Source organism: Salmo salar, chromosome ssa11 (assembly GCF_905237065.1).
Source record: "Salmo salar chromosome ssa11, Ssal_v3.1, whole genome shotgun sequence".
Taxonomy (NCBI): domain Eukaryota; kingdom Metazoa; phylum Chordata; class Actinopteri; order Salmoniformes; family Salmonidae; genus Salmo; species Salmo salar.
The window spans coordinates 48,873,502-48,899,804 of record NC_059452.1 but is presented as its reverse complement, the minus strand read 5'-3'; the positions used below and the strand labels follow the sequence as shown (position 1 = coordinate 48,899,804).

The 26,303-nt window shown below is 45.2% G+C and overlaps 2 protein-coding genes across 20 annotated transcripts in view; one reads left to right on the top strand and one right to left on the bottom strand.

The window, feature by feature from the left end:
- LOC106576577 (probable E3 ubiquitin-protein ligase HERC1) overlaps positions 1–3,633 on the top strand; it is a 196,604-nt gene extending 192,971 nt beyond the window's left edge. For all 15 annotated transcript variants that reach the window (XM_045689728.1, XM_045689732.1, XM_045689736.1 and 12 more), the window contains 2 exons: positions 1,309–1,488; positions 2,710–3,633. In XM_045689728.1, the coding sequence (XP_045545684.1) occupies positions 1,309–1,488; positions 2,710–2,895 (366 nt within the window). In that variant the 3' untranslated portion in view covers positions 2,896–3,633. The remainder of the gene's footprint in view (positions 1–1,308; positions 1,489–2,709) is intronic.
- A 1,964-nt stretch (positions 3,634–5,597) lies between these two features.
- On the bottom strand, positions 5,598–25,288 carry LOC106562490 (uncharacterized). Of its 5 annotated transcripts, none has more exons than XM_045689725.1 (7): positions 24,658–24,872; positions 19,928–20,674; positions 18,847–18,922; positions 17,254–17,332; positions 8,729–8,870; positions 6,521–7,010; positions 5,598–6,390 (listed from the first exon to the last, which is right to left on the bottom strand). In XM_045689725.1, exons 1-7 carry the CDS (start codon positions 24,664–24,666, stop codon positions 6,365–6,367), a joined length of 1,569 nt encoding a protein of 522 aa, XP_045545681.1. In that variant the 5' UTR covers positions 24,667–24,872; the 3' UTR covers positions 5,598–6,364. The 5 variants fall into 5 exon arrangements, with proteins under 5 accessions (XP_045545681.1, XP_045545679.1, XP_045545680.1 ...); XM_045689723.1 differs by having other exon boundaries at positions 5,598–6,470; positions 6,536–7,010; XM_045689724.1 differs by having other exon boundaries at positions 5,598–6,405; positions 6,536–7,010.
- Between the last annotated feature and the right edge of the window lie 1,015 nt (positions 25,289–26,303).

Genomic DNA, 26,303 nt, shown 5'->3' with positions numbered 1-26,303 from the left:
AGTGCAGTACCGTGAGGTAATGGCTGTATTAATTACAGGTAGTGTGGTACTGTGAGGTAATGTCTGTATTAATTACAGGTAGTGTGGTACCGTGAGGTAATGTCTGTATTAATTGCAGGTAGTGCGGTACCGTGAGGTAATGGCTGTATTAATTACAGGTAGTGTGGTACCGTGAGGTAATGGCTGTATTAATTACAGGTAGTGTGGTACCGTGAGGTAATGGCTGTATTAATTACAGGTAGTGTGGTACTGTGAGGTAATGTCTGTATTAATTACAGGTAGTGCAGTACCGTGAGGTAATGGCTGTATTAATTACAGGTAGTGTGGTACTGTGAGGTAATGTCTGTATTAATTACAGGTAGTGTGGTACCGTGAGGTAATGTCTGTATTAATTGCAGGTAGTGCGGTACCGTGAGGTAATGGCTGTATTAATTACAGGTAGTGTGGTACCGTGAGGTAATGGCTGTATTAATTACAGGTAGTGTGGTACCGTGAGGTAATGGCTGTATTAATTACAGGTAGTGCGGTACCGTGAGGTAATGTCTGTATTTATTACAGGTAGTGTGGTACCGTGAGGTAATGTCTGTATTAATTCCAGGTGGTGTGGTACCGTGAGGTAATGTCTGTATTAATTACAGGTAGTGTGGTACCGTGAGGTAATGTCTGTATTAATTCCAGGTGGTGCGGTACCGTGAGGTAATGTCTGTATTAATTACAGGTGGTGTGGTACTGTGAGGTAATGGCTGTATTAATTACAGGTAGTGTGGTACTGTGAGGTAATGGCTGTATGAATTCCAGGTAGTGCGGTACCGTGAGGTAATGGCTGTATTAATTACAGTTAGTGTGGTACCGTGAGGTAATGGCTGTATTAATTACAGGTAGTGTGGTACTGTGAGGTAATGGCTGTATTAATTACAGGTAGTGTGGTAATGGCTGTATTAATTACAGGTGGTGTGGTACTGTGAGGTAATGGCTGTATTAATTACATGTAGTGTGGTACCGTGAGGTAATGGCTGTATTAATTACAGGTGGTGTGGTACTGTGAGGTAATGGCTGTATTAATTACAGGTAGTGTGGTACCGTGAGGTAATGGCTGTATTAATTACAGGTAGTGTGGTACCGTGAGGTAATGGCTGTATTAATTACAGGTAGTGCGGTACCGTGAGGTAATGTCTGTATTAATTCCAGGTAGTGTGGTACCGTGAGGTAATGGCTGTATTAATTACAGGTAGTGCAGTACCGTGAGGTAATGGCTGTATTAATTCCAGGTAGTGTGGTACCGTGAGGTAATGGCTGTATTAATCCCAGGTTGTGCGGTACCGTGAGGTAGAAGAGCATCACACCCAGGTCCAGTGGTTCTGGCAGACCCTAGAGGACTTCTCCAACGAGGAGAGGGTGCTGTTCATGCGCTTTGTCTCAGGACGCTCCAGGCTCCCCGCCAACACAGCTGACATCTCCCAGAGGTTCCAGATTATGAAGGTGGACAGGGTAAGACAAACACCGCTGCCAACACACACACACACACACACACACACACACACACACACACTGGTGCGTTCCCCCAGGCTAAATGCCAGCGTGCGTTCCCCCAGGCTAAATGCCAGCGTGCGTTCCCCCAGGCTAAATGCCAGCGTGCGTTTCCCCCAGGCTAAATGCCAGCGTGCGTTCCCCCAGGCTAAATGCCAGCGTGCGTTTCCCCCAGGCTAAATGCCAGCGTGCGTTTCCCCAGGCTAAATGCCAGCGTGCGTTTCCCCCAGGCTAAATGCCAGCGTGCGTTCCCCAGGCTAAATGCCAGCGTGCGTTTCCCCAGGCTAAATGCCAGCGTGCGTTTCCCCAGGCTAAATGCCAGCGTGCGTTCCCCCAGGCTAAATGCCAGCGTGCGTTCCCCCAGGCTAAATGCCAGCGTGCGTTTCCCCAGGCTAAATGCCAGCGTGCGTTTCCCCAGGCTAAATGCCAGCGTGCGTTCCCCCAGGCTAAATGCCAGCGTGCGTTCCCCCAGGCTAAATGCCAGCGTGCGTTCCCCCAGGCTAAATGCCAGCGTGCGTTTCCCCCAGGCTAAATGCCAGCGTGCGTTCCCCCAGGCTAAATGCCAATGAGCATCATTACGACTACATTAAACTCAGCCATAGGACCAACTTTACAACAATGATGACTAGGTCGGTTGGTGAAATAAAAGTGTAGGCTTTGAGAAATAAACCTTTCAGAAATAAAGAAAAGGTGAAAAACAAGTTGGTGGGTTTTCATCTTGGTTTGAAGGGGTTATGACTGGCTGCTGACCTCCCAGACGAGTTTCTACCAGCTGGGTCAGTCTCCTGACTACAGCCAGACATGTACCTAGATCTTTATACTGACCCTCTCTCTCACTCTGTTCCTTCCCCTCTCTCTGTGTTCCTCTCTCTGTCTTTGTTCCTTCCCCTCTCTCTGTCTCTCTCTCTCTCTGCCCCCGCTCTCGCTCTCTGCCCTCCCCTTCTCTCTCTGTCTCTGTCTCTCTGTCTCTGTCTCTTCCACCCCCCTCTCTCTCTCTGTTCCACCTCCTCTCTCTCTCTCTCTCTGTCTCTCTCTCTCTCTCTCTCTTTGTTCCTCTCTCTCTCTCTCTCTTTCTCCCTCTCTCTCTCTCTCTCTCTCTCTCTCTCTCTCTCTGTCTCTGCCCCCGCTCTCTGTCTCTCTCTCTCTCTCTCTCTCTCTCTCTCTCTCTCTCCCCCCTCTCAGCCGTATGACAGCCTGCCGACCTCCCAGACGTGTTTCTTCCAGCTACGTCTGCCTCCTTACTCCAGCCAGACGGTGATGTCAGAGAGACTCCGCTACGCCATCAACAACTGTCGCTCCATCGACATGGACAACTACATGCTGTCACGCAACGTAGACAACGCCGAGGGCTCGGACACGGACTACTGACCAACCACAGTCTACCCAGAACCGGATGCACCGTCAAAACAACACACTTTCACAGACCCTCACCACGCGCGCGCACGCACACACACACACACACACACCGAGACCCAGGAAAGAGCGGGCCTGGACGGAATAAAGACTGTCCTCTCCTCTCACAGAGCGTCACACAGCAGAGACCCAGGAAAGAGCGGCCTGGATGGAATAAAGACTGTCCTCTCCTCTCACAGAGCGTCACACAGCAGAAACCCAGAAGGGAAGGTTCATCTACAGCAACAACAGAGAGCGTTAAGTGACCTGTACAGAAGGTCGGGTCACTACTGAACACACCATTATATTCCATGTTGCTCTACTACTCTCAACACATTAGACATAATGGATGGATTTGATTCAATGTTTTTATTTTTCATCTTGTGGTTTTATTAGTACGTTTTTTAAAGCAATTAAAAAAACAGAAGCAGTTCATTGAGTATTATTATTATTATTTTGTTTCTTTTTTCATCGCTTCATTTCATTTTTTTTATCATGGAGGTACATTTATTTAGTCTTTGGGAAAATGTGTATAGAGTATTCATTCACCCCAAGTGAAGAAAAAAAATGATGTTGTACATTGTGTATAATGTTTCATTAGAAAAATGTTTTACATAAATATCCATATTTATTTTTGTTTTCATTTTTAAATTGCCTATGCCGGGTTTCCTAAAGCAGGAACAAAAAAAACTCAATAAAATGCTTCAGAACGGACTTGTTAGTTTATTCTGTGATCAATAGTGGGGTCTTGGAAGTGGTCGATTTAGAAATTACAAACCATTAAACCAACATGAAATCCTAATATTACAATTATAATACAAAACATTATGGAGAACACTTTGTTTCGCAGAAAACAAATATCATCACATTTCTTTTTATTAAGTATAAAATGTCACAAAAGGCCACCTTTTAGGGAGGTAAAGTAAATAAACCTTGAACATTGTCCAAAAATATTTACACAAAGGAAAACTCCTTTCCATCGTTTGAGTCAGAAGACATTGTTCAACAATGTGTATGTTGTTCACACATGAACCAGTTTAGAATCAGATATTGTTGTTCACACATGAACCAGTTTAGAATCAGATATTGTTGTTTACATCACATGGTGTCTAGTATCTGTTGTCAGATATTGTTGTTTACATCACATGGTATATAGTATCTGGTGTGAAATCAGATATTGTTGTTTACATCACATGGTATCTAGTATCTGTTGTCAGATATTGTTGTTTACATCACATGGTATCTAGTATCTGGTGTGAAATCAGATATTGTTGTTTACATCACATGGTATCTAGTATCTGTTGTCAGATATTGTTGTTTACATCACATGGTATCTAGTATCTGGTGTGAAATCAGATATTGTTGTTTACATCACATGGTATCTAGTATCTGGTGTGAAATCAGATATTGTTGTTTACATCACATGGTATCTGGTGTGAAATCAGATATTGTTGTTTACATCACATGGTATCTAGTATCTGGTGTGAAATCAGATATTGTTGTTTACATCACATGGTATCTAGTATCTGGTGTGAAATCAGATATTGTTGTTTACATCACATGGTATATAGTATCTGGTGTGAAGTCAGATATTGTTGTTTACATCACATGGTATCTGGTGTCAGATATGATTCCCACATTGACTTCATCCCAGATGGCACCATTTGGGACGCAGCCATTATCTGGTGTGTAGAAGGATTATCAGAGGTAATGGTTAACTGGATAGAACAGGAAATGACTGGTAGGAGGTACTGGGGCTGTTGTATTTTCCCTGCTCTCTGTGGAAGACTCTGTCTCTGTCTCTCTCTCTGTCTGTCTCTCTCTGTCTTCATAGTCTCTGTCTCTCTCTCTGTCTCTCTCTGTCTTCATAGTCTCTCTCTGTCTTCATAGTCTCTCTCTGTCTTCATAGTCTCTCTCTCTGTCTGTCTCTGTCTTCATAGTCTCTCTCTCTGTCTCTCTCTCTGTCTCTCTGTCTTCATAGTCTCTCTGTCTCTCTCTGTCTTCATAGTCTCTCTCTCTCTCTCTCTGTCTTCATAGTCTCTCTCTGTGTCTCTCTCTCTGTCTCTCTCTGTCTCTGTCTTCATAGTCTCTGTCTCTCTCTCTCTGTCTCTCTCTGTCTTCATAGTCTCTCTGTCTTCATAGTCTCTCTCTCTGTCTGTCTGTCTTCATAGTCTCTCTCTCTCTCTCTCTCTCTCTCTCTCTCTCTCTCTCTCTGTCTTCATAGTCTCTCTCTCTCTCTCTCTGTCTTCATAGTCTCTCTCTGTGTCTCTCTCTGTCTTCATAGTCTCTCTCTCTCTCTCTCTGTCTTCATAGTCTCTCTCTGTGTCTCTCTCTGTCTTCATAGTCTCTCTCTGTCTTCATAGTCTCTCTCTCTGTCTGTCTCTGTCTTCATAGTCTCTCTCTCTGTCTCTCTCTGTCTCTCTGTCTTCATAGTCTCTCTGTCTCTCTCTGTCTTCATAGTCTCTCTCTGTCTCTCTCTGTCTCTGTCTTCATAGTCTCTGTCTCTCTCTCTCTGTCTCTCTCTGTCTTCATAGTCTCTCTGTCTTCATAGTCTCTCTCTCTGTCTGTCTGTCTTCATAGTCTCTCTCTCTCTCTCTCTCTCTCTCTCTCTCTGTGTCTTCATAGTCTCTCTCTCTCTCTCTCTGTCTTCATAGTCTCTCTCTGTGTCTCTCTCTGTCTTCATAGTCTCTCTCTCTGTCTCTCTCTGTCTTCATAGTCTCTCTCTGTCTTCATAGTCTCTCTCTCTCTCTGTCTTCATAGTCTCTCTCTCTGTCTGTCTCTGTCTTCATAGTCTCTCTCTCTGTCTCTCTCTGTCTTCATAGTCTCTCTCTCTGTCTCTCTCTCTGTCTGTCCTCAAGATAACATGGAGACTGGTGTTCCTCTCCTTCACCCAACACCCTTTCTGTTTTACTCCTCTCTCTCTCTCTCTAACAAACAAAACCAAGGTTAGATTTGTTTGTTATTTTGAGGACAGACAGACTAACCTTGGTTTTGTTTGTTCTATCTCCTCTCGTCCATGTCTCAGTGTCTTACTGCAGATAGTATGATCACATGATGGATCACATTATGGATCACATGACGCACAGCTCTTAAAGGGACAGCCACTGTCGCGTCCCGCCCAGACAGCGACCTTTGCCCTCTGCTGTATTGGAGAGCCTGTTGTGGAAAGATACAGCTCTGTCTCTCCTGGGTTAACTCTGTTCCCAGATCAGTCCTTATCTCCTCCGTGGACCATGTCTGGGTCCAGCTGTTATGACCGGCTGCTCTCCTCACCACGACCAGGACCATCACCTCCCGTGTTTCTGGGTCCAGCTGTTACAACCGGCTGCTCTCCTCACCACCACCAGGACCATCACCTCCCGTGTTTCTGGGTCCAGCTGTTACGACCGGCTGCTCTCCTCACCACCACCAGGACCATCACCTCCCGTGTTTCTGGGTCCAGCTGTTACGACCGGCTGCTCTCCTCACCACCATCAGGAACATTACCTCCCGTGTTTCTGGGTCCAGCTGTTACGACCGGCTGCTCTCCTCACCACCACCAGGACCATCACCTCCCGTGTTTCTGGGTCCAGCTGTTACGACCGGCTGCTCTCCTCACCACCATCAGGAACATTACCTCCCGTGTTTCTGGGTGCGATGATGCTCTCCTTGGACTGGAGCAGCCTCTCCAGGCAGGGCGAGCTGATCTTCCCCGACGGAGGCCCTCGTCGGTGGGCTCGGGGTCTGACTCTGTAGGGCTGGGTCTGGAGGTGGGGGTCCATAGGGCTCCCCTGGGGGTCAGTGCTGGAGGAGACGGCGTCGTCTTGGGTCTGTTCCTGGTCCTCGGCTGGACGGTTGGATCCCAGGGAGCAGGCGGTGGAGGGTCTGCCCAGGCCTGGTGGCTCTTGCTGGGCTGTCTCTGTCTCTGTCTCTGTCTTGGAGGAGCGGATGGGGGCAGTGTGGAGGCATTTGAGATGAGTGGCAAAGGAGTAGGGGAAGGAGCCAGGTAGAGGTCCGTCGGAGGCTCGCAGGGCTGGGTGGTGGTCACCCTCTGGGGGGGAGATGACGGGAGGAGAGGCTGGAGGTGGTGGGTGGGCTGGGGCATGGTATTGCTGTGGAGAGTCAGAATGGAATAGGTTGGGTTTGTATCCCTTTGTCCACCATGAACAACTGACTACAAAGAAGAGTAGAATAGCATTCTGCCATTCTTCCTTAAGAGACGACATGACATCCTGACTGAGTATAATTCTGTCTCCTGCTTTCTAATGGAATTCTAGACTCCAGAGTATCTAGTGATTACATCATAACTTCAGTTGTCTAACATCTTCTGAGGGTGAGAACAGAACAAACAGAACACAGTCAGTCTGGCACGAGAGGGGAAAATGAGGAACCTTGTTTTTCCTTCTCTCCTACTTCTTAACTTCCTCCTCCTCCCTTCTCTCCTCCGCCCTCTTTCCTCCCTTCTCTCCTACTCCCTCTACTCCTCCTCCCTTCTCTCCTCCTCCCTTCTCTCCTACTCCCTCTACTCCTCCTCCCTCTACTCCTCCTCCCTTCTCTCCTCCTCTCTCTACTCCTCCTCCCTCTACTCCTCCTCCCTTCTCTCCTCCTCCCTTCTCTCCTACTCCCTCTACTCCTCCTCCCTCTACTCCTCCTCCCTTCTCTCCTCCTCCCTTCTCTCCTCCTCCCTCTCCTCCTCCCTTCTCTCCTACTCCCTCTACTCCTCCTCCCTTCTCTCCTCCTCTCTCTACTCCTCCTCCCTTCTCTCCTCCTCCCTTCTCTCCTCCTCCCTCTACTCCTCCTCCCTTCTCTCCTCCTCCCTCTACTCCTCCTCCCTTCTCTCCTCCTCCCTCTACTCCTCCTCCCTTCACTCCTCCTCCCTTCTCTCCTCCTCCCTTCTCTTCTACTCCTTCTCCCTTCTCTCCTCCTCCCTTCTCTCCTACTCCCGCTACCCCTCCTCCCTTCTCTCCTCCTCCCTCTCTCCTCCTCCCTCTACTCCTCCTCCCTTCTCTCCTCCTCCCTCTACTCCTACTCCCTTCTCTCCTCCTCCCTCTACTCCTCCTCCCTTCTCTCCTCCTCCCTTCTCTCCTCCTCTCTCTACTCCTCCTCCCTCTACTCCTACTCCCTTCTCTCCTCCTCCCTCTACTCCTCCTCCCTTCTCTCCTCCTCCCTTCTCTCCTCCTCCCTCTACTCCTACTCCCTTCTCTCCTCCTCCCTCTACTCCTCCTCCCTTCTCTCCTCCTCTCTCTACTCCTCCTCCCGTCTCTCCTCCTCTCTCTACTCCTCCTCCCTTCTCTCCTCCTCCCTTCTCTCCTCCTCCCTCTACTCCTCCTCCCTTCTCTCCTCCTCTTCCAGACCTCTACCTGTCCTCTACATTCCTCTGTTGTTCTCAGTCCATTGTCTTATGGAAAATGACACCTCTATAATTCCTCTCCTGTAGAGATAGATTGTAAAACCTGCTCTTTCCTCTTCCTGCTATTCTCAGGATAATGGATATGTTGGGCTCCTCTCCTCCCTTCCTCCCTTCCTCCCTCAACTCCTACCTGTAGGGTTGCGTTCCAAACTGCGCTGAAAGTGGCTGCTCTCCTGTCTTCCTACTAGCGTAGCTACCACATAGAATAAGTGATCGTTGTGGACATGCATTGTAAATGGAATGGTAGTGTTGTACAGTGTAGCAGTGTTGTGGACATGCATTGTAAATGGAATGGTAGTGTTGTACAGTGTAGCAGTGTTGTGGACATGCATTCTACCATTCTAAGTGGTATGCTGGTGTGAATACTAGAACAGAGCTCCCAACAGTCTTTCATCACAGCTCACTGTTAAAGACCTTTACCTTGTGTCTCGTAGCTGGAGTGTGGTGCTCTTCCTGGCTGTCATTGTGCTGGTCTGGGTCTGGGTCTCGGCGGGCTCTGACTTGAGGAAACCAGCTATGGAGCATCGCTTCCATCTTCAGGATGACACTGACATAGCGCTCACTACAAACACAGAACACATAATAGAACAGGGTTTACAACACAGAACAGACAACAGAACAGGATTCAGGACACAGAACACATAATAGAACAGGGTTTAGAACACAGAAAAAGAGAATAGAACAGGGTTTAGAACACAGAACAGACAACAGAACAGGGTTTAGAACACAGAACAGATAACAGAACAGGGTTTAGAACACAGAACAGGGTTCAGAACAGATAACAGAACAGGGTTAGAACACAGAACAGAGAAGAGAACAGGGTTTAGAACACAGAACAGATAACAGAACAGGGTTTAGAACACAGAACAGAGAAGAGAACAGGGTTCAGAACACAGAGCAGATAACAGAACAGGGTTTAGAACACAGAACAGAGAAGAGAACAGGGTTTAGAACACGGAACAAGGAATAGAACAAGGTTTAGAACAGAGAAGATAACAGGGTTTAGAACACAGAAGAGATAACAGAACAGGGTTTAGAACACAGAACAGAGAAGAGAACAGGGTTTAGAACACAGAACAAATAACAGAACAGGGTTTAGAACACAGAACAGAGAAGAGAACAAGGTTTAGAACACAGAACAAATAACAGAACAGGGTTTAGAACACAGAACAGAGAATAGAACAAGGTTTAGAACAGAGAAGAGAACAGGGTTTAGAACACAGAACAGATAACAAAACAGGGTTTAGAACACAGTACAGATAATAGAATAGGGTTTAGAACACAGAACAGATAACACAACAGGGTTTAGAACACAGAACAGATAATAGAACTGGGTTCTAGTACACTACTATAGACCAGAGCCCTATTCCCTATATAGTACACTACTATAGACCAGAGCCCTATTCCCTATATAGTGGTACTACTATAGACCAGAGCCCTATTCCCTATATAGTGGTACTACTATAGACCAGAGCCCTATTCCCTATATAGTGGTACTACTATAGACCAGAGTCCTATTCCCTATATAGTGGTATTACTATAGACCAGAGCCCTATTCCCTATATAGTGGTACTACTATAGACCAGAGCCCTATTCCCTATATAGTGGTACTACTATAGACCAGAGCCCTATTCCCTATATAGTGGCACTACTATAGACCAGAGCCCTATTCCCTATATAGTGGTACTACTATAGACCAGAGCCCTATTCCCTATATAGTGGTACTACTATAGACCAGAGCCCTATTCCCTATATAGTGGTACTACTATAGACCAGAGCCCTATTCCCTATATAGTGGTACTACTATAGACCAGAGCCCTATTCCCTATATAGTGGTACTACTATAGACCAGAGTCCTATTCCCTATATAGTGGTATTACTATAGACCAGAGCCCTATTCCCTATATAGTGGTACTACTATAGACCAGAGCCATATTCCCTATATAGTGGTACTACTATAGACCAGAGCCCTATTCCCTATATAGTGGTACTACTATAGACCAGAGCCCTATTCCCTATATAGTGTTACTACTATAGACCAGAGCCCTATTCCCTATATAGTGGTACTACTATAGACCAGAGCCCTATTCCCTATATAGTGGTACTACTATAGACCAGAGCCCTATTCCCTATATAGTGGTACTACTATAGACCAGAGCCCTATTCCCTATATAGTGGTATTACTATAGACCAGAGCCCTATTCCCTATATAGTGGTATTACTATAGACCAGAGCCATATTCCCTATATAGGGCACTACTTTTGTCCAGGGTGCCATTTGGGAGGCAAACAGAGTGAGAGTTGGTGATAAATGTACCACAGGTTCAGCATATTGTTATGTCTGTGTACGTTCCAAACCTCCACTGATCGTATCTGTACAGTGCATTCTGTCTCTGACCTGGGTATGTTTACCTCTACAGGACAAGACGTGATGCTGTGTGCTGCCTGCTTGCTGCCTGCTTGAGTGTCTGAGCAGCTATGCTGCTGTACAGTCAGTCACACACGCTACATGTCCACACGTGGCAGGGAGCGAGCGAGGGAGGGAGGGAGGGCCCTGTTCCTTCCATTCACCGCTATAAATAGCCAGTAAGCCCCGAGGCCATTCGACTGCCTATCCATCGCCCCGTAGTGTCCTCGCTCAGTGTGTGTGTGTGTGTGTGTGTGTGTGTGTGTGTGTGTGTGTGTGCTCTGCTGCTTTAAGCAGCCAGTGGAATTTAACACTGTTTCAGCAACACCTCCTCCCCCATCTATCTCTTTCGTCTTGCCTATTCATTTCTATTCATCCTTCTCCTCCCCCCTCTTCCTCCTCTGATCTGCCTCCCCTTCCCTCCTCCTCTCATCTGCCTCCCCTTCCCTCCTCTCCTCTTCCTCCTCCTCTCATCTGCCTCCCCTTCCCTCCTCCTCTCCTCCTCTCTGTAGTGGGTTCAGATTATTCTGGGTTCCATAATGAGTCACCTGTTGTGAGCTGCTCTGCATGTGGTCTGATTCCTCCTCACACACATACAGATTACACCCCTGCTAGCATTACACCCCTGTTAGCATCACATACAGATTACACCCCTGTCCACATAACAGTGGGTTAAAGTCCCGTTAGCATCATACAGATTACACCCCTGTCCACATAACAGTGGGTTAAAGTCCCGTTAGCATCATACAGATTACACCCCTGTCCACATAACAGTGGGTTAAAGTCCCGTTAGCATCATACAGATTACACCCCTGACCACAGAACAGTGGGTTAAAGTCCCATTAGCATCACATACAGATTAAACCCCTGTCCATACAACAGTGGGTTAAAGTCCCGTTAGCATCATTTACATTTTACATTTTAGTCATTTAGCAGATGCTCTTATCCAGAGCGACTTACAGTAGTGAATGCATACATTTCATTTCATCTCATTTCATACATTTTTTTTTTTCTTCTCTGTACTGCCCCCCCCCGTGGGAATCGAACCCACAACCCTGGCGTTGCAAACACCATGCTCTACCAACTGAGCCACAGGGACGTGTTAATAGTTGGTGACTCCACCACAGGTACCACAGGTACCAGCCAGCTGACTAAAACCGAGACTGTCTGTAGCTGGTTCCTCTAGGTAACTAGTTTTCCCTAGCCACTGTGCTTGTGCATCGCTTTCTCTTTGGTCTTTTAGTCTGGGTATCTACCCAGAAAGCACTTTGTGACAATGTCAAAGGGGCTTTATAATACATTTGATAGAATTTGTAGTCTCCTATGGTAGAGGTTGTAGTATCTCATCCCAATATCTTCTGGGTGACCAGTGGTGTTCTGACAAAGGCTGGACTTTCTCTAATCTCACAGAATGTACAGTACTGATGGATTTCACACCCGTCTCTACCTCTGTTAACAGAGAATCAAGTATTATCCAGCCAAACCAGCTTTGAGGTGCCAACACCTTAGTTTCCACAGAACAGATCACACACATAAAGATAACTAACTAACTAACAGCCTGCTGTTTCCCAGTCACTATAACACACATAACGATAACTAACTAACTAACTAACTAACTAACTAACTAACTAACTGCCCGCTCTTTCCCAGTCACTATAACACACATAAAGATAACTAACTAACTAACAGCCTACTGTTTCCCAGTCACTATAACACACATAACGATAACTAACTAACTAACTAACTAACTGCCTGCTGTTTCCCAGTCACTATAACACACATAAACATAACTAACTAACTAACTAATTAACTGCCTGCTGTTTCCCAGTCACTATAACACACATAAAGATAACTAACTAACTAACAGCCTGCTGTTTCCCAGTCACTATAACACACATAAAGATAACTAACTAACTAACTAACTAACTAACTAACTAACTAACTAACTAACTGCCTGCCTGCTGTTTCCCAGTCACTATAACACACATAAAGATAACTAACTAACTAACTGCCTGCTGTTTCCCAGTCACTATAAAACACATAAAGATAACTAACTAACTAACTAACTAACTAACTAACTAACTAACTAACTGCCTGCTGTTTCCCAGTCACTATAACACACATAAAGATAACTAACTAACTAACTAACAGCCTGCTGTCTCCCAGTCACTATAACACACATAAAGATAACTAACTAACTAACTAACTAACTAACTAACTGCCTGCTGTTTCCCAGTCACTATAACACACATAAAGATAACTAACTAACTAACAGCCTGCTGTTTCCCAGTCACTATAACACACATAAAGATAACTAACTAACTAACTAACTAACTGCCTGCTGTTTCCCAGTCACTATAACACACATAAAGATAACTAACTAACTAATTAACTGCCTGCTGTTTCCCAGTCACTATAACACACATAAAGATAACTAACTAACTAACTGCCTGCTGTTTCCCAGTCACTATAAAACACATAAAGATAACTAACTAACTAACTAACTAACTGCCTGCTGTTTCCCAGTCACTATAAAACACATAAAGATAACTAACTAACTAACTAACTAACTGCCTGCTGTTTCCCAGTCACTATAACACACATAAAGATAACTAACTAACTAACTAACAGCCTGCTGTCTCCCAGTCACTATAACACACATAAAGATAACTAACTAACTAACTAACTAACTGCCTGCTGTTTCCCAGTCACTATAACACACGTAAAGATAACTAACTAACTAACTAACTGCTGTTTCCCAGTCACTATAACACACATAAAGATAACTAACTAACTAACTAACTAACTAACTAACTAACTAACTAACTAACTAACTAACTAACTGCCTGCTGTTTCCCAGTCACTATAACACACATAAAGATAACTAACTAACTAACTAACAGCCTGCTGTTTCCCAGTCACTATAACACACATAAAGTTAACTAACTAACTAACTGCTGTTTCCCAGTCACTATAACACACATAAAGATAACTAACTAACTAAACTAACCGCCTGGAAACTACTCTTCCAATGAATACTGAGACATGGAACAATAGGCTGTATCCCAAATAGCACCCTATTCCCTTATAGTGCACTACTTAATGAACCATTTTGGGGAGCTTTTCCCCTCCAATAGAAAGCTGACATGAACTACTGCAGGGAGGGAGAGGAGAACAGACAGGAACTACTGTAGAGGAGAACAGACAGGAACGACTGTAGAGGAGGGAGAGGAGAACAGACAGGAACTACTGTAGGGAGGGAGAGGTGAACAGACAGGAACTACTGTAGAGGAGAACAGACATGAACTACTTTAGAGGAGGGAGAGGAGAACAGACAGGAACTACTGCAGGGAGGGAGAGGTGAACAGACAGGAACTACTGTAGGGAGGGAGAGGAGAACAGACAGGAACTACTGTAGAGGAGGGAGAGGAGAACAGACATGAACTACTGTAGAGGAGGGAGAGGAGAACAGACATGAACTACTGCAGGGAGGGAAAGGAGAACAGACATGAACTACTGTAGAGAGGGAGAGGAGAACAGACATGAACTACTGTAGAGGAGGGAGAGGAGAACAGACAGGAACTACTGCAGGGAGGGAGAGGAGAACAGACAGGAACTACTGCAGGGAGGGAGAGGAGAACAGACAGGAACTACTGCAGGGAGGGAGAGGAGAACAGACAGGAACTACTGTAGAGGAGGGAGAGGAGAACAGACATTAACTACTGCAGGGAGGGAGAGGAGAACAGACAGGAACTACTGCAGGGAGGGAGAGGAGAACAGACAGGAACTACTGTAGGGAGGGAGAGGAGAACAGACAGGAACTACTGCAGGGAGGGAGAGGAGAACAGACAGGAACTACTGTAGAGGAGGGAGAGGAGAACAGACAGGAACTACTGTAGAGGAGGGAGAGGAGAACAGACATGAACTACTGCAGGGAGGGAGAGGAGAACAGACAGGAACTACTGTAGGGAGGGAGAGGAGAACAGACAGGAACTACTGCAGGAAGGGAGAGGAGAACATACAGGAACTACTGTAGGGAGGGAGAGGAAAACAGACAGGAACTACTGTAGAGGAGGGAGAGGAGAACAGACAGGAACTACTGCAGGGAGGGAGAGGAGAACAGACAGGAACTACTGTAGAGGAGAACAGACATGAACTACTGTAGAGAGGGAGAGGAGAACAGACAGGAACTACTGTAGAGGAGGGAGAGGAGAACAGACATGAACTACTGTAGAGGAGGGAGAGGAGAACAGACAGGAACTACTGCAGGGAGGGAGAGGAGAACAGACAGGAACTACTGCAGGGAGGGAGAGGAGAACAGACATGAACTACTGCAGGGAGGGAGAGGAGAACAGACAGGAACTACTGCAGGGAGGGAGAGGAGAACAGACATAAACTACTGTAGGGAGGGAGAGGAGAACAGACAGGAACTACTGTAGAGGAGGGAGAGGAGAACAGACAGGAACTACTGCAGGGAGGGAGAGGAGAACAGACAGGAACTACTGTAGAGGAGGGAGAGGAGAACAGACATGAACTACTGTAGAGGAGGGAGAGGAGAACAGACGGGAACTACTGTAGAGGAGGGAGAGGAGAACAGACAGGAACTACTGCAGGGAGGGAGAGGAGAACAGACAGGAACTACTGTAGAGGAGGGAGAGGAGAACAGACAGGAACTACTGCAGGGAGGGAGAGGAGAACAGACAGGAACTACTGTAGAGGAGGGAGAGGAGAACAGACATGAACTACTGCAGGGAGGGAGAGGAGAACAGACAGGAACTACTGTAGAGGAGGGAGAGGAGAACAGACATGAACTACTGCAGGGAGGGAGAGGAGAACAGACAGGAACTACTGCAGGGAGGGAGAGGAGAACAGACAGGAACTACTGTAGAGGAGGGAGAGGAGAACAGACATGAACTACTGTAGAGGAGGGAGAGGAGAACAGACGGGAACTACTGCAGAGGAGGGAGAGGAGAACAGACATGAACTACTGCAGGGAGGGAGAGGAGAACAGACAGGAACTACTGTAGAGGAGGGAGAGGAGAACAGACATGAACTACTGTAGAGGAGGGAGAGGAGAGCAGACAGGAACTACTGTAGGGAGGGAGAGGAGAACAGACAGGAACTACTGTAGAGGAGGGAGAGGAGAACAGACAGGAACTACTGTAGAGGAGGGAGAGGAGAACAGACAGGAACTACTGTAGGGAGGGAGAGGAGAACAGACAGGAACTACTGTAGGGAGGGAGAGGAGAACAGACATGAACTACTGTAGAGGAGGGAGAGGAGAACAGACAGGAACTACTGTAGAGGAGGGAGAGGAGAACAGACATGAACTACTGCAGGGAGGGAGAGGAGAACAGACAGGAACTACTGCAGGGAGGGAGAGGAGAACAGACAGGAACTACTGCAGGGAGGGAGAGGAGAACAGACAGGAACTACTGTAGGGAGGGAGAGGAGAACACACAGGAACTACTGTAGAGGAGGGAGAGGAGAACAGACAGGAACTACTGCAGAGGAGGGAGAGGAGAACAGACATGAACTACTGTAGAGGAGGGAGAGGAGAACAGACAGGAACTACTGTAGGGAGGGAGAGGAGAACAGACAGGAACTACTGCAGGGAGGGAGAGGAGAACAGACAGGAACTACTGCAGGGAGGGAGAGGAGAACAGACAGGAACTACTGCAGGGAGGGAGAGGAGAACAGACAGGAACTACTGCAGGGAGGGAGAGGAGAACAGACAGGAACTACTGTAGGGAGGGAGAGGAGAACAGACAGGAACTACTGCAGGGAGGGAGAGGAGAACAGACAGGAACTACTGTAGGGAGGGAGAGGAGAACAGACAGGAACTACTGTAGGGAGGGAGAGGAGAACAGACATGAACTACTGTAGGGAGGGAGAGGAGAACAGACATGAACTACTGCAGGGAGGGAGAGGAGAACAGACAGGAACTACTGTAGGGAGGGAGAGGAGAACAGACATGAACTACTGTAGGGAGGGAGAGGAGAACAGACAGGAACTACTGTAGAGGAGGGAGAGGAGAACAGACATGAACTACTGTAGAGGAGGGAGAGGAGAACAGACAGGAACTACTGTAGAGGAGAACAGACATGAACTACTGCAGGGAGGGAGAGGAGAACAGACAGGAACTACTGTAGAGGAGAACAGACATGAACTACTGTAGGGAGGGAGAGGAGAACAGACAGGAACTACTGTAGAGGAGGGAGAGGAGAACAGACATGAACTACTGTAGAGGAGGGAGAGGAGAACAGACAGGAACTATTGTAGAGGAGAACAGACAGGAACTACTGCAGGGAGGGAGAGGAGAACAGACATGAACTACTGCAGGGAGGGAGAGGAGAACAGACATGAACTACTGCAGGGAGGGAGAGGAGAACAGACAGGAACTACTGTAGGGAGGGAGAGGAGAACAGACAGTAGACCAGAACTAATGTACTCTGGCTGTAAACTCCGGGCTCTAGTTAATTTTCCTTGTGGTGAGAGTTGGGGACAGAGACGGAGAGAGGAGGAGAGGGGATATTTACCCCATGTTTGGGTTCTGGAGGACTCCCATTATTCTCTGGATCCGGTCCATAGCAACGCTCTCCTGGAAACTGCTAAGACCTGGGAGACAGACGGACAGACGGACAGACAGGGAAAAGTTATCATGAGCAAGGCCACCAGAGAGAGAATATGAGTTTGAAAGAACTGCTGGTTTTCTAAGCTACCTATTTAAAATATCTGTCCTTGGTTCAAGAAAAGAGGTTGAGAAACCCTGGTGTAACTGTGACGCCACTTCCTGATCTGATCCACTAACCCCTAGCACTCTGTAGCGCTACAATATGTACCTAACCTGGCCCACTAACCCCTAGCACTCTGTAGCGCTACAATATCTACCTAACCTGGCCCACTAACCCCTAGCACTCTGTAGCTCTACAATATCTACCTAACCTGGCCCACTAACCCCTAGCACTCTGTAGCTCTACAATATCTACCTAACCTGGCCCACTAACCCCTAGCACTCTGTAGCTCTACAATATCTACCTAACCTGGCCCACTAACCCCTAGCACTCTGTAGCTCTACAATATCTACCTAACCTGGCCCACTAACCCCTAGCACTCTGTAGCTCTACAATATCTACCTAACCTGGCCCACTAACCCCTAGCACTCTGTAGCTCTACAATATGTACCTAACCTGGCCCACTAACCCCTAGCACTCTGTAGCTCTACAATATCTACCTAACCTGGCCTACTAACCCCTAGCACTCTGTAGCTCTACAATATCTACCTAACCTGGCCCACTGTGTAATCTGAGGAAAATATGTGTCTCTAATATGGTCATACATTGGGCAGGAGGTTAGGAAGTGCAGCTCAGTTTCCACCTCATTTTGTGGGCAGTGTGCTCTCTACCTCTGTCTAGCTCTCTCTCTACCTCTCTCTCTCTCTCTCTCTCTCTACCTCTCTATGTCTCTCTGTCTGTCTGTCTCTTTCCCTCTCTCTCTCAGGTTAAAAGGACTGGAGATCAGATCACTGTCTCTGTTCTATGCTTTGATCCTTCCTCCTTATGCTTCCGCTGCTGCTGCTGCCCCTTTGTAATTTAACAATTGTACTGTGTACCTTAAACTACATTTTATTCCTTCCTTATACTGATGTACTCCTGTAAAACAGAATAGCTTTACTCAATTGTATCGTAAATGACGGCTGCTATCGTGAAGCAACATGGCTGTAATGTGTTTATGTCACGTTACCAAGTATGTAAAGTGGCTCTTTGCCTATAGTGAAAGAAACAATGTGACTTGTATGAATAACACATGAGGGCATGACAACAGGATGTTTCCCATTCAGTGGATCTGCAGCAGCAGCCTAGTCAGCATGACTGATGAGCCTTCGGCTATCTATAGTAGTGATCTGTAGTGACGCACCACACACACACACACACCATTCAGAAAAGCTGTGTGTGTGTGTGTGTGTGTGTGTGTGTGTGTGTGTGTGTGTGTGTGTGTGTGTGTGTGTGTGTGTGTGTGTGTGTGTGTGTATGTGTATGTGTGTGTGTGTGTGTGTGTGTGTGTGTGTAGGGTATAGTACGGGGAGGATTGAGGGGTTAAATGAGTTCTTGGAGATTAGACGACTCACTCACGTTCTGAGTACCTCCCAGAGCGCAGGCCTCTCAGGATGGAAGACAGGGGATGGAGGTAACGCTGGAGCTCCACACACTGAGGACAACACAGGTATCTTTTGGTTATCACTACGGCAACAGCTTCCAGGAACAACACAATATTTACATATGACAGTTATTCAGAAAATAAGGTCATGGAATAAAACAACAACATACACAGTGATGGGTTATCATTAGCAACTAGTATTCTCTAGCTATATAACATGAATACTGGGGGTTAGCATTAGCAACTAGTATTCTCTAGCTATATAACATGAATACTGGGGGATTAGCATTAGCAATTAGTATTCTCTAGCTATATAACATGAATACTGGGGGTTAGCATTAGCAACTAGTATTCTCTAGCTATATAACATGAATACTGGGGTGTTAGCATTAACAACTAGCATTCTCTAGCTATATAACATGAATACTGGGGGGTTAGCATTAGCAACTAGTATTATCTAGCTATATAACATGAATACTGGGGGGTTAGCAACTAGCATTATAGGCAAACCTTAACTTTAGAGCAACTAGCATTATAGCCATATCTTCTGATTAAAACAACTAGTGTTGTCTAGCCATATCTTCTGATTAAAACAACTAGTGTTATAGCCGTATCTTCTGATTAAAACAACTAGTGTTGTCTAGCCATATCTTCTGATTAAAACAACTAGTGTTATAGCCGTATCTTCTGATTAAAACAACTAGTGTTATAGCCATATCTTCTGATTAAAACAACTAGTGTTGTCTAGCCATATCTTCTTCTATTAATTACATATTTTATTGCCATATATTCTACCTAAAGCTACACATTATCACCTTGTTCCATTCATAGTGCTCTTTGTTTTGTTTTGAGCGCCCATAGTAGTGTACTAGTGCACTACACCCTTACTTGTACACTACTTTTGACCAGGACCGATAGGGTGTAGTGCACTGTCCAGGGAATCGGGTGGCATTTGGGCTGTGTGACCCATGTCTTATAACGGGTCTTATAGGCAGGGCGACCCTCTAGAATGACATGTAGAATTTATAGGATCTACTGCATGTGGTGACCCTTCACCTTCTGGGCAAACAGCTGATCCTTCTCAGGCTCCCCAGGTTTTGGTGTGTCTCTGTTCCTACAGCCTTCATACTGGTCTCCAGGATGCCATCCATGGCTGTGTGCCCTCTTCCTGCCCTGCCCAGGCTTCCCAGTGCCACTCTGTCTACTGCTTCTATCCCAGGCTTGAGAGGAGGACGTCGGGCTCCATGACAGTCTCTGCTGCTGCTGGCCATACACAGTAGGACTATATTCCTGGGTCTCACTGGCCTCAGTGGGCCAGCTATATCCCTGGGTCTCACTGGGGCAGCGGACCCCCTCGTAGGTGGCTGGAGGGGTGCCACCACAACTAGAATCTCTGTCCCTGCTCAGTCGAGGGTCAGCATCGTTGGAGTTATCACTGTCCCCATCCCTACTGAGGCCAGAGTCCCCGAAATCTCCCGTTTCACTGCTCAGCCTATGGGGGTCCTCATGGTTGGAATTCCTGTTTAGCCTGGAGATCCCGTCCTTAGAAGAACCACAGTCAGTGTTACTGGGAGAGTCCCTTAATGATGATGATGATGATGAGGGTGGGGGTAAGGAGGATGAAGGTGCCGTCCTGGCACTGTCGACTGTGTGTCCGTCGGGGCTCAGTCCCACGCCACTGTCGTTGTCATTATCCTCACTGTCACTGGCCAGGTAGTCTATTGAGTAATCAGAGTCCGACGCAGACATCCTCCACCGGATAGCAGGCCTACGGGCTCTCATCCACTGGAGAGCATCACACACCTGCAACACAATATACAGTACATTATCACACACCTGCAACACAATATACAGTACATTATTATGCACCTGCAACACAATATACAGTACATTATCACACATCTGCAACACAATGTACAGTACATTATTATGCACCTGCAACACAATATACAGTACATTATCACACACCTGCAACACAATATACAGTACATTATCACACAGCTGCAACACAATATACAGTACATTATCACACACCTACAACACAATGTACAGTACATTATCACACAGCTGCAACACAATATACAGTACATTATTATGCACCTGCAACACAATATACAGTACATTATCACACACCTGCAACACAATATACAGTACATTATTATGCACCTGCAACACAATATACAGTACATTATCACACACCTGCAACACAATGTACAGTACATTATTATGCACCTGCAACACAATATACAGTACATTATCACACACCTGCAACACAATATACAGTACATTATCACGCAGCTGCAACACAATATACAGTACATTATCACACACCTACAACACAATGTACAGTACATTATCACACAGCTGCAACACAATATACAGTACATTATCACACACCTGAAACACAATGTACAGTACATTATCACACACCTGCAACACAATATACAGTACATTATTATGCACCTGCAACACAATGTACAGTACATTATCACACACCTGCAACACAATATACAGTACATTATTATCACACACCTGCAACACAATGTACAGTACATTATTATCACACCTGCAACACAATATACAGTACATTATTATGCACCTGCAACACAATATACAGTACATTATTATCACACACCTGCAACACAATGTACAGTACATTATTATCACACCTGCAACACAATATACAGTACATTATCACACACCTGCAACACAATATACAGTACATTATTATGCACCTGCAACACAATGTATAATGTAGAAAACCTAGTTCATGGGAAAGAGAAAAACACTTTTTAATTTGTTGAATGTAAGGGTTAAAAATAAACTAGGCGGGGTGCGAGTTTCGTAAAATATATATATATATATTTAAGCAACTCAGTCCAGCTTTAAACTTAGTCGTGAAAGTTCTAATAGTAGAATGTACAAGGTGACATTTCTAAACTGGGTATTACATCATCAGTTCCTCTTGTCATGTTAGTCATTGTACACATTAGAGAGATATTTATAACTAGTCAGGAATGGCCAGATGAATCAGCCCATGTCACTCTTTTTATTCACTTTTTTTAGCCCATAGATATTGTTGTAGTTTTTTAGAATACACATTACATTTGTCTAAATGTATAGAATTGAAAGAAAATGTGCTTTAAAACGGCAACATTTTCCTTGCACCCCCATGACAAAATGTGTAAAATTGCAAGAAATAATATTTAAACCTGCTAAATTGTCTCTCAAACAAGAGGGGTGTGAATCAGTCAATGTCAGATTTTGGTTTTCATTGTATCTCCTTTTGGTATTTGGTAACAATTAGGCAGGTGACATTTTATCTAAATTGAGGTGAGTGCTAATAATCAGCTTTAGTCTAGTGTGTTCCTTTATTAGCTGATCAGGACAGTCTACTAGCATGTTATACCAGTAGATTTTGCTCTTCAGCCTGTTCCTCCTCCCGATCAAAAAGCCTGTGACGTGTCTGATAATCAATCGATGTGATTTTGTTTCATTGAATCTCTGTCTGTATATTTGGTTAATTGATCTCTGACTGGACAAGTAGAAGTGGTACAGCTCATGTATTCGTTTGCTCATCGATCACTGATCAGAAACATTCAGCATGCAATAATGTAGCCTAAATCTATAGTATTATTTATCTATTGACTCGTAGTGGCCTTGTATATATAGAGACGAGGTTATTTTCCTATCTTCCCAACCCACTGAAACCAACCAAAATCCTGACTCCTGTCTCCTATGAACATTCCTAACTGTATTCTGGTATCTGTAGGTTACATTATCAAAGTACGTCTCGTTTTCGCATGTCAAAATACCCCTATAACATTTAAGCCACGTCTCTGCGCTGTGTCGGCTTGGTGCCCATATGACAGCTTCGGTTATAGAATATGTGATCAACAAACAGTATGACAGTAGCTGTCTGGTAGACATAGATGTATTTATGTTTTGTTACATAGTTGGTCCCTGTTAAGATACGTTGATATTTAACCCAAACAAACGTCCTCTCTTCACCTCCCGTTATTCGTGAACTGATCTGTAGGCCTCTCTGTATAATCATCAACTCGATATAGCCAAATAGGAGATATTCTGTAACTCGTTGGAGGTTATCTAGCAAGTTTAGCAACTTTGGTCACCTGACTTTTGTTTGATTGCCATGACAAGGTTTGTATGATTCGCCAACGGTCCAGCATACCCGGGGTGCGCTGTGTGACAGCCTCACAGGCCTACTGCTGAAACGCCTTCAATCTATTCAGGAATCTGTTAAAGCTCGGATTTTATCAACGGCCGCAAGTTACAACTATATCATTGGCAATCAAAGTTACTCTAACACTAAATATCACTTTCACTTGCTGTGAAATCTTTACATAGTGGCGCAGCAACAATCTTATTTGTGGAGAAACCCTGGCATCGTGACCATATCTTGGTTTTAAACCCTTTAAATAAGCACTTCCGATTTTTTGTTGTTGCGGTATTCCCCGGGACTCTCGGGATAAATATAAATTATTCCCAGTATAGAAACTTGGTAGATTTTCGGGAAAATCTCAATGACTAGGTTTCCTCTTGCTCTGGGAAACCGGTCCTGTGATTCATATAGGAAACCACCAACTTCCACGTGTTTAACATGCGTTATGCCATTAAATTAAAGCAAAGGTTAGGTTAGTACACAAAATAGGCGAGTTATATGACTTTATGGGACACAAGCTTTCCAAATCATTACACAGGGCACTTTATTATATAATTCTAGCAGGTTATTATGTAAGATGTTTACTGTTCTCTCTCTCTCTCTGCGAATAACGAAAACACATGCATGTCCTTCTACATTTGTTCCTACATTTCTCCTAAAACCCACATTTCAGACCCAGATACATTCAGAATCCACTTCCTTGGAGGGACCAGCTCTAACAGACAGATAAATATATTACACCATTGTGGTTATCCAGGTTAAAATGGTTTTCAGGCAAAGCCAATGGGAATTATACTGGTCACTGATAACAGAATAGTATCCTGGCTGGAGCATTCTGAACAAATTCATCTGTATAAAAGCACGTGTTATAAAATGGTTATGAAGGCGTAATTATGTTTGTAATGCTAGTGAATATTATGTTGATGTCTTAACGGAAGTCGAGAGTCCTTTTAATGTAAAATGCTTCTACACATGCCTAAGGTGAAATGCCTTCACTGGGCAACACAGATACTATCGACTTGTCCCTACTCTAAAATTTTACAATGGAATAAACAGTGGGAGTTATGCTTGAATATCAAGGTAAACCAATGCCCAGGATACAGCTCGTACTGATCCATCGATATCAAGTCAATCCACAGAAACGATAGAATAGATCCTGTACATAGATCGTGGCCTGTCTGGATAAAGTATATCTACAAATCCGTCCGTAAAGGATCACTGTCTAACATTACGTAATAAAGAAAAGCCCAACACCGCCGACAACACATTGTTTTTTACTTGCTAATTCACATGTACATTAAACACCGGACACCGACAAGAAAACACACCTATACACATCTAATTCTATTCCAGTTCTATTGGCAATTTATATTAGAGCAGTTCAAATTATTTAAGACTTAATAAACGGTATAGTCTATTACACATTCATAGACAAAGACAACTCGGTTTAAATCTAATTTGCCCAGATAAAATAGTGTAGAAACATTGCTACAATGTGACCAACATGAATGAAAGAATAGTCGCCACCCAAGTCGATACTATGTATTAATTCCTCTGAGCGCAACCCTGGACGCGTCACCACACGCAGAAATAACACTCTCACCTCACACATTAGTTCCACAACCTCTCCGACAAGATATGTGACAAACTATTGTACAATGAAAGCTTGTTCTAGTCCAAAAGCAAATGGATGAAAACAGAAGACTACTAGGTTTATCATCCAACTCTTGTAGTGGGCTGTACAACACGTGTGTTTTCTAGATCAGTCCAGCCTCGTCGCTTATGTCAGCGCCAGTGCGCTCATCTGCCGTGACACAGGGTCTCATAGCGTCCTGACTTACCGGAACAAGTGACTATAGCGGCTTCCCCCGGGGTCTGCTATGAGCGGTGAGATCAGGACCCTGGGCTCATGGCTGGGCTCCCCCCCAGGTCGGTGTAGGGATGCGGTGAATGTCGTGATGGAGTAACGGACACCCCGTGCAGCCTCTCCTACGGCAACGTGTCTGAGAGGGCGGGTATAAACAAACTGGGCTCTCCGATTTGTGCTTTTCGCTACAATATCTGACAAATAGACATTGCGATAGAGGCCCGACGTAAGGCGATAGGCGAGAACAGCTTACATATTTACATCAAATGGAAATGATCAAAGCACGTGGTCACGCGGAACACTTTCGTGGTAGTAAGAAATAACAGAATTAACTTCGAGCTGACTCCAGATCGGTCCACAGATGAGGGGTTTTCAATTCAATTATTTCCTTTGAAACCAATAGCCTTTATTTCTATTGTATATAATGTTTGTATAGAACTAAGATATAAGGTATATAACTATAGCCCGCTGAGAGACTATTTTATCTGTTTGGTAAATTGCAAAAACGCCTTCATAACGCCGTCATAAAACAAACGTTACAACATGCTGTTGACAGTTGAGACCTTCGTCACTATTGACGTAACTATTGTCATCCGGATTACAACACAGGCTAAATCCGTATAAACTGTCAAATAAATAAAAAAGGAAAGATATTCTCAAATTGGAACATACATAGCCATTTTTCTGTAGAAAATGTGTTCACAAAAAGCAATTCAGGACCTTTTCTTTCTTTTTTTGTGTGCAAAATATAGATGTTTTGTTGTTGAGCGCAACAATATCACACATTCAGTTAGATTAGATAATGTCTCTTAAACAATAGTGTAAAACAGGCTCTTATATTTGAAATCATAATGTTATTTTGAGAATCCACAGACTGAATAGACACAGACAAGGCAGCAGATAGGTGATCTGGTTGATCGAGCGACAGACTGCCAAGGCAGTGGGGGACAAGGCAGCAGATATGAGATCTGGTTGGTAGAGCGACAGACTGCCGAGGCAGTGGGGGACAAGGCAGCAGATAGGAGATCTGGTTGATAGAGTGACAGACTGCCGAGGCAGTGGGGGACAAGGCAGCAGATAGGTGATCTGGTTGATAGAGCGACAGACTGCCGAGGCAGTGGGGGACAAGGCAGCAGCTGGGTGATCTGGTTGATCGAGCGACAGACTGCCAAGGCAGTGGGGGACAAGGCAGCAGATAGGAGATCTGATTGATAGACTGACAGACTGCCAAGGCAGTGGGGGACAAGGCAGCAGATAGGAGATCTGATTGATAGACCGACAGACTGCCAAGGCAGTGGGGGACAAGGCAGCAGATAGGTGATCTGGTTGATCGACAATGACTTTGCGTTTCCTCAGCCTTTCTTGAATTTCTAGAAGCAGAG